Source organism: Gopherus flavomarginatus, chromosome 6, assembly GCF_025201925.1.
Source record: "Gopherus flavomarginatus isolate rGopFla2 chromosome 6, rGopFla2.mat.asm, whole genome shotgun sequence".
NCBI classification, from domain to species: Eukaryota; Metazoa; Chordata; order Testudines; family Testudinidae; genus Gopherus; species Gopherus flavomarginatus.
Genome location: NC_066622.1, coordinates 124,954,951 through 124,963,896, shown reverse-complemented (window position 1 = coordinate 124,963,896; position 8,946 = coordinate 124,954,951). Strand labels below are relative to the sequence as shown.

General features: G+C 44.6%; 1 protein-coding gene across 2 annotated transcripts; it reads left to right on the top strand.

Annotated features, from left to right (window-relative positions):
• The first annotated feature begins 360 nt into the window (after positions 1-360).
• Positions 361-7,618, top strand: EMX2 (empty spiracles homeobox 2). 2 transcript variants are annotated; one of them, XM_050959063.1, is made up of 3 exons: positions 361-1,129; positions 3,335-3,519; positions 6,504-7,618. In XM_050959063.1, the coding sequence occupies exons 1-3, from the start codon at positions 739-741 to the stop codon at positions 6,669-6,671; spliced, it is 744 nt and encodes a 247-aa protein (XP_050815020.1). In that variant the 5' UTR covers positions 361-738; the 3' UTR covers positions 6,672-7,618. The 2 variants fall into 2 exon arrangements, with proteins under 2 accessions (XP_050815020.1, XP_050815021.1); XM_050959064.1 differs by lacking the exon at positions 3,335-3,519 and having other exon boundaries at positions 6,504-6,607.
• Positions 7,619-8,946: the final 1,328 nt, after the last annotated feature.

Here is an 8,946-nt window from a genome sequence, read left to right as displayed (position 1 = left end):
GCAATCAGTCTTTTGAAAGGCTGAATCGGAGCGAATTCACTTCGGCCGATTTTAGAGCATCAGGAGTAACCTCCCGCCCCAGCATTCGAGGTGGGAAATCCCTGAGCTCCTACCTACCTTTGCTGCATCTGGCTGGGTTGCCGGAAGGAAGGTCGGATCTGCGGCTGAGTGGCTGGAGAGGTGAGGAGCCCGGCCGGGGACACCAGCGCTCTGGAGTGAGTGGAGAGAGAAACACTCCGTTCCGGGCCCTGGATCCATCCCTCCAGGATCCCAGCTGCCAGAGCTCGCCTCCCCTCTGACGCACTTTAAAGAGTCTCCCCCTTTCAACCTCCAGGCGAGTAATAGCGACCAATCATCAAGCCATTTACCAGGCTTCAGAGGAAGCTGTTTATGTGATCCCAGCACTAATTAGGCTCATGAACTAACAAATCGTTTGCACAACTTGTGAAGGGACCGATCACATCCATGGATTGTCTTTGGACTTAGAGCAGCCGCCTTCCGCAGGAGGGAAACTTCTCCCGGCAACTTTTTTGGTGTGTGTGTGTGTGTGTCGCTCTCTCTCCCTTTTGGGTGCCGCTTGCTGCCGCCGCCTCCTCTCCGCCAGCCCTTGTCTATTTATGTGTGTATCTAGCCCTCCTGAAGTCACTCCCCGTTGCAAACTTCCCCGGCTCCGGGCGGACTTGGGGGGCTGCGGAGCCCGCTTCTCGCGCACCAGAGAGAGACTCCAGCCGCCGCAGCATGTTCCAGCCCACGCCCAAGCGGTGTTTCACCATCGAGTCGCTGGTGGCCAAAGACAGCCCCTTGCCCGCGTCTCGCTCCGAGGACCCTATCCGGCCGGCGGCGCTCAGCTATGCCAACTCCAGCCCGATGAATCCTTTCCTCAACGGGTTCCACTCCGCCGGCAGAGGGGTCTACTCCAATCCGGACTTGGTCTTTGCAGAGGCCGTCTCCCACCCGCCTAACCCGGCGGTGCCGGTGCACCCCGTCCCGCCTCCCCACGCCTTGGCCGCCCACCCACTGCCTTCTTCTCACTCCCCGCACCCGCTGTTTGCCTCGCAGCAAAGGGACCCTTCCACTTTCTACCCCTGGCTAATACACAGATACCGATATCTGGGCCACCGGTTCCAAGGTACGTGCCACTTCTCTTCCTTTGCCAGCCGCGCACCGGATGCGCGCCGGATCGATCCTGTCCCCACACCCGGGACTGGGGGGATCTGGAAAGCATGGGGGTGAAATTGACGGCTGCAAAGCCCAGTCTATGGTGTGCGGTGTGGGGAACGGAGGACGCCTTTTAAAAGGCGAAGAAGGAAAGACAGGATCAGTGCTCTGCTAAAGTCCTCAAACTGGGCGCAGGTTTGGCGGTTCTCAGGGAAGTTTTTCTTGTTTTCTCGTTTTTCTTTGCCCCGCTATCGAACTGGAGAAGCTGTCAGCGGAAGCTGCGTGTGCTGGGCAGGGGGGAGGGGAGCAGGCTGGGGCGGGGGGATAGCAGTTGTTTTAAAGTGGTTTAAAGATCAGTCATAAAAGTGGTGGAGTTTTTTTTTAAACCACCACTAAAAACTGTCGCCAGTTTTTAAAGGGTTCGCCGGCTCAGTGGCAACCCCGCTCTGGATCTTGGCCTGCCAGAAACATCCTGCCAAGCAGGGCTGCGGGGAACATCAAACGTCGTTTTAGACACGGAGTAGACCTTGTTGTATTTTCGTTATATTTCTCCCTTGACAAGGCAGATGAGCTTCGCCAAGGCAGAGCCGGCGAGAGGAAGAGTTTCCATTTATATATATATAAATTCGCTGACTTCCTATTGTTTACAATAACAAAATAATAATCACAACAATAAAACTAAGTGAGCTGTTATTGTCTTAAAAGAAAACGAACGCGGATGAGAAAGAGAGAGGGAGCACATTTTTTCTTAGGGGGGAGGAGGAAGGTGAATTTCATTCAGAGTTCCTTAGAGTTGTCAAATGACTAATAACCAGTTGAGGGGAAATACGCTTATGGCACACAATCAATAAACAAATCCCCCCTTGCCCCAGTTAATTTAACCCTTTGCTAACAGCTTCGTTTTCCCCCAAAGAAAGATCAGGTTTCTTTTCTGCAATGTCCCGTCCACTTTTGTGTGTGTGTGTTTTGACGTTCACGAGTTCAAGCCGTTTAAAAAAAAATCAATGTTATTTATTCTGAAAGCAGCAGTCTGGGTTTTGTTAGACTGCAAAATGCAACCCTTGATGTCCCTCCGCAGAGAGCGAGAGCCTTTCTGAAGAAAGGGAGACGCGGTTCAAAGCGGATTATAGCCTCTCAGAACAAAATTACAGGTTTCGCTGACCAAATTATTTGTCCCAGTTATCAGCAGATTGGTAAAGAGCGGGCGGAAATGTCCCAGTGTTATGCCACACACTGGTTTAAATCACAACCCCTATTGGGGAGATCTTAAAAGAAAACTGAAAAGGACCTAGCTGGTTCTTCGTTGGTTTTGTAACCTTGCAAGAAACGATTCCAATTAGTCGAAAATGGCGATCGGTCCTAGGGAAACAAACCAACCGACCAGCCCTTCACGTCCGCAAAACGTATATTCAGATTTACGCTCCCCAAAGTTTGTTTGTGTGTTTATTTTTATGAAAATGTGTTAGTCCTGCTGCTGCAATGGCGAGGGGTTGGTACATAGGGATTTCAGGGTAGCCAGCCCCTCGCTGACATTCGCTTTTCACGTATGCTGTAGTTCTTGCTGTAGTGCCAGCTTAAACGGCGTGTAACTCTTTAAAAGATACTGTAAAAAAATTAAAAACGGCGGGGGGGTGGAAATAACAAAAAAACCTCTGGAATGTAGTTTTTAGAGGGTGAACCAGGGTCAGATCTGAAGAATATGGGGCTGTCTCTCAACAGGCGAGTTCTGCACAGATATTACCACACACTCCCCTGCGCATCTGCGGAATATATCATATCGGAACCAGTGGACAGGTCCGATTGTGAATAATTGCCATTCTTATTAGGTTTAACATAGAACCATCGGTTTAATCTACACCCAGTTGTGAATTCCTAACTGCTGCTACAATAAATAAGTAACACAGATATGACAGCGGTGGTCTCTCCGTCCATTAATTTTTAATATATCCATAAAGGTGGATTTTATTGTATTGATTAATTTCTCGCGCTGATCTGGAGTCTCGCCTTTTTTCTGCAATGGCAGGGAAAACAGTATATAAAGAAGGAGTTTAAAAAAAAGAGTAAGAATTTTCCCCACCGTATAATAGTGAGAAAGGAACGCTAGGGCTAAATAATACGAATGGAGCGTGCTTGTGGAAAGGTGTGTTGCTAATCTCTGTTTTGCCCTGCTGTCCAGGGAATGAAACCAGCCCAGAGAGCTTCCTCTTACACAATGCACTGGCCAGGAAACCCAAACGGATCCGTACAGCTTTCTCGCCATCCCAGTTACTGAGACTGGAGCATGCCTTTGAAAAGAATCACTATGTCGTAGGAGCAGAAAGGAAACAATTGGCACACAGCCTCAGCCTCACGGAAACTCAGGTAAGGACCCAGACAGGAAGTTGCTGGGGCCGGAATGTTAGGTCTAATCATGTAACTACAAAACACGCTGGCAAACTGCAAGGTGCAGAGTAAAAGATATACAACGTTTCTGCAAACGCAGGGATTCATCTCTAATATAAATAGGGTGAAGGTGTATGTCGAGCTCAGTATGACTTTCCGCTGCCTGGTTTATATAAACTACGTCCTATTTATTAAAACAACCCACCTTAGTTAAAAATTACAGGGGTCTCAATTATGATTATGAATAATGTCCAAAGTAAACCATAGTTCATTTTTCCTTGTGGGTTATCTGTGGTCATTCAGTTCCAAATGATCGCTGTATATATAATACATTAAGATGATAAATGAATTACTACATCAGTGTTAATATTAAAAATCTCGATTTGCATTTTCAAAGGACAACTTCTTGCTCAATTTTGCGGGTTTTTCGTGCCTGTTTGAGTAACACTATATCCCTGCATAGAGCTCCTGCAAAACTGTGATATGTGACTAGCGGAGATATAAAGATAAAAATTAAGCACAGACATCTTACTAACCAAAATGACTTTAATTATATCTCTGTGTCGACTGGCTGAGGTCCAGAATATTAACGTGGGATATATTTTGTTTAGCTGATCTGTATATTTCAAGTGACAATTACAACTCTGTCTTACATTGTATGTGTGCAAAGCGAGCAGTGCCTCCGATGACACCACAGACAGATTGTTGCAGTCAGTCTGAACGATTTGGGCTTGCATCAAAGATGTTGGAAGGAAACAGATTGGAATAATTGCATTGTCTGAGAATTGTCAAGACAGATCATATTGGTTTCTTGAAGCATATGCGAGGCTAATTCTACTTCAGAGGCTTCTTAACGATCCAGCCGTAAGAGTTTATGGTGTGGATGAGCCATTTCGTATTTAGGATGCACGTGAACTGTCTAAGGCGTGTGTTTAAAGCCAGATGGGTTATTTAGATATAGATTTTTAGTTTCTTCTGAACTCTGCTGCACAGGTCTCTTATGTTTCACGCGGTTTTGTTAGTGCCATAGGAGAGTTTGGTTGGTTTTTTTGGGGGGGAGGGGTGTCCGGGAGACTCACCGTGAGGAATTTCGGAGGGGATTGTCTCTGCTACAGTATGTGGCACTGTATTCAAGGGGAAAAAAACTCCAGTCGCAGCCTAGTTCAAAGTTCCCAGTAAACAGTAACGCTCTCTGTGCGGATTAAGTTGTAACACTTTTTTTTTCTTTTCTGGGGGAAGCAATAAAGAGGTTGGAGCTTTTGTTTTAAAATGTCTCCCTAACAAAACAATAAAAATGGATCGCCACTTTTATGAGGTTCTCCGAACAAGGGGCCGGTCACAGGCTTATTTCCACTGGAAAGCTGTATTTAAGGTGGTCTTTGTCCTGCTTGATTCCGAAGCTGGTTGGGGTCTTTTGTCCAGATGTCAAACCCCTCGTTCCCTACAAACGAGCTCCCCTTTGGAGATCAGCAGGCAGAAATGAACCGTCCTCCCCTTCAATTAGCAAACTAAAAGCAAATTAAACTCACCCCTTGTTCCCCGCTCAGCTTTTTAATGGGAGACTTTTGGAGAATATGAAAATGCAGCAAAGATGTGTGCCTGGCATGGTAGTGGCTGTGTTCTGAAGAGCCAGCGAAGCGGGTTAAACCAGCTTATTAAAACGCTCCAGTTCTCTCCCTTCCCCCCCCCCTCCATTTCTGGGGCCTTTATCAGGCACTTTCAGACAGAACCAGAGTCTGAACTGCTTTTAAAAAAAATAACCACTCGTGTTTACCTTTGGCCACTCCAAGGAGTGTGGCCAGCTCTCGAGATAAACTTCTGGATCAATACTATCTGTAATTAAATGACTGAAGTAATCTGGCGTACATTTAAGTCAGATTTATTCCACTCGGAACAAATTTCAGACAGGCGGTTTTTTGCGGCACTTGAAGAGTTCGCTTTAATACGATCGCTTCTGAACGTCACTGACACAACCGCTGTGTCAAATACTTCGGGTTTGTAATGTTTGCTAGGCTTTTTTTTTTTTGGCAGAGGGTGGGGAGTGGGGAGAAGAGAAATGTTCTCAAGGAGACGCCTCTATAATGTTAAAATCCTGCACCCCTGGGAAAGCAAAGGCCCTAGTGGGATTTTAAAAGGATCGCCATCTCTTGTTTGTAATTTATAGCATTTTAAAGGGAGTTTGAACAGTTTCGCTGTTCAGAATAGTTATTCCAAGGCTCCGCCGGGCCAGGATGTTAAAGAACAGTCGATGCTGCAGTACACGTTCACCGCCACCCCTCCAAAATGCTATTAAACCGATCGATCCAAGACTCTGTTCCTAAAAGGGGCCTACATTGAATAAAGGCATTGCACGTCCCAGATGTTGAATAACTACTCCACACTTAAACTGGGGGCATGTAAAACTAGAAGTTCTGATGATGTGTTTGTATTATGGCCGGAGCGGCTGGTTCTTTTGAAAGATTATGTGCAATTGGTTGTAGAATTTAGTAGTTGTTTTCCCAAAGATACTTCATGTGTAATGCGGTGTATGGAAAAGTCTTGCGTATTATATAGAGCGTATGTGCGTTTAGAGAGAGTATATATATGTGGGGGACTATATAGGTGGATGTAGTCATGCATTGTGGGTGTGGGTGTACAGACGTACACACTTTCTCTTTATATATCACTCTATATAGACACCGGCAAACTGTTTGCACCCACACCGCGAATGTCTGTCTCTATGTATACCCACGTACGCTGTATATATGCACACACACATACGTAGACAAGGAGTTCCGGACCCTCTTCCAAGTAGATTTCTTCAACCCCTTAAGAAAATAGACCTAGATTCCCACCCCCGCATACAACATTCCTTAAGGGGAGCAGAAATCTTCAAAGGGAACCAGTGTAATGACCTCGCCGATTTTCTGGGGTGTTAAAGTGAAACCAGCCAAGTAATCCCCAATTTTCTTTCCCACCTGCAGGTAAAAGTGTGGTTTCAGAACAGAAGGACAAAGTTCAAGCGACAAAAGTTGGAAGAGGAAGGTTCAGACTCACAACAGAAGAAAAAAGGGACTCATCACATTAATCGGTGGAGAATTGCCACGAAACAAGCCAGCCCAGAAGAAATAGACGTCACTTCAGACGATTAAAAACTGGCCCTTGGACTTTCAGCCAACCAAACAAAAAAGTGTTCAAAGGATCACACACAAGATAGTGGCGTTGCAGGGAAGATACATAAAGGCTTCATCAAAATGCAGTTCTCGTCTAGGAAGCAGCTGAGAGCGAATGAGCGAAAGATCCAAAAATGTGGCACTGCTGGCACCCGTCTGGCAAAGAGGGATCTGTCAATCAAAGCCAAACCACCGAGACAAGATGATTGACAGGTATTCCATTTCTCGCAGTCCGCTTTTAAAAACAAAATAACGAGAGAAAACAAAAACAAAACACACCCCTCACAGGACATATTGCACTTCACGGTTTGTCCCGCCTTTAAGAGAGAATTCCATACACAGCCAAGAACCACGCCTGTTTCAGAAACTTGAATTGCATGTGTAAAAGCCGTGTGGGCAAAACCAAGTTCCTAAAGACAGAAATGGAGTGTCATTTGTTTTCCCTTTGAGACAGGTGCTGTGTGCTTTTTAATTTTATATTACGAGAAATGTGCCGTCTGTAAACATTTTATGATAACTTCTGGCGTCAAAGTGATTGTGAAAGCTAAATGAAGTAGCAGTAACCCTAGTGTTCCTCCCAAATGGACAACACGGTGGGATGGGGTGGGGATGGTTTTGACTTTTGCTGCAGAAAAAAAAATAATTTAAAATATAATAGTCCCATTATGAAGCTTAATTTTTTTGTTTAAGTCCAATGATGATAGGGACCCCAAATGACAAAACTTCCAAAACGTGGCAGCAGCCATGTAAAGGACTTTGTATAAAGGATGGATTCTGAATGGCCATCTTTATTGGAGGCAAATTTCAAGCACTGAGCTTATAATATTCCAAGATTATAGAGCTACTAAAAAAAGTGACAAATGTTTCCTTAATGTCTTCTATACCAGAATGTAAATATTTTTGTGTTTCGTGTTTAATTTGTTAGAATTCTAACACACTATATACTTCCAAGAAGTATGTCATTGTCAATATTTTGTCAATAAAGATTTATCCATATGCCCTACGTTTTTAAGCAATATTTTCCCACGTTTTTTAAACCTTGAAAACCTTGCAAATTCGTTCCCCTTTTTAATTTTTGTTATTGTAGTGACTTCACACCCTAAACATTCAAGTCAATTTCGGCACCACGGTGCGCTGACTGGCCTTTTATATATGAATTCAGTCGCTTCTAAATAGAACGTTGAAACAAAATAACCCAGAGATCAGAGTTACTTTTTTTTTCTAATACAGAAAGGGCAATAGATAAATAATTCAGCCAATTGCAGCCAACATAGGAGAATCCGCTATTATTATTATTTTTTTTTGCGGGATTTCTGTTTTTTTTAAGTTAGTTTTTTAATTTTATTTTGAAAATAGGACACGAGAGATGTATGTAGTGACCATTTGTCGGGTTGTATGTTGGTCGCGGGGACCGATTCTGGGGAAAACGTTAAAAAACCTCGAACATTAAAGTGTGTGTGTTGGGGGACGCATGGGGGAGGGGGAGTTGCAACCCATCCTTGAGGAAACTAGCTGGTTTTCTGGGGGTACACAGTTGTTTTTCATGCTTCATTTGTTCCTTAGCCTGATAGACTGCATTAATCAGTTTTATTTCCATTGATAGAGAAACCTCGTCTGCTCTGTTCGAGCTACAAAGAATCCTGCAAGCTTTTGTGAAAGTGCAAATCAGTTTAGGCAATTATCATACCGGGAATATGAAGGGGAAAGAGGAGGCATTGCCCAGTGGTCTCCTTTAATCTCTTAATCCGTGGGTCCAGGGGGGCTAGTTGGACATAATTTAGGACAATCTGACTACCCTTTAGACTGTGATAAGGCGAAGTTACAATGCATCGCGAAAATACGAGCTTTGTTAAACATCCTGCCTTGAAAATTTAAGATTAGACATTCCAGGCACGTGTTGGCACTATAGGGTACTAGGTCATTGGTTTTTTTTTTAAAGTCCGATCTTATTATTTTTTAAACACCGCTGCTCTTTATTCAATAATGGTGACTTTCCATTCAAATATCAGAGGCCCAGACAGGGTGAGATGCAAGTCGCAATGCAGTTCTCTAACCCAAGATCATTATTTAGGGGCGCTAGTCCCCAAGTAAACTTCTCGCTACGTTCCCCTCCTAAACAGCTGGTTGTGCGGATCCTGAAATGAATCGGACCGCATTCGTCACCTCAAATTCGCCCAACTTTGCTTGAGTTCTACTTCAAACCCATGCAAATGGGCCAGATCGCAGTTAAACAGCCGACTTGGGCCTTTCTGTA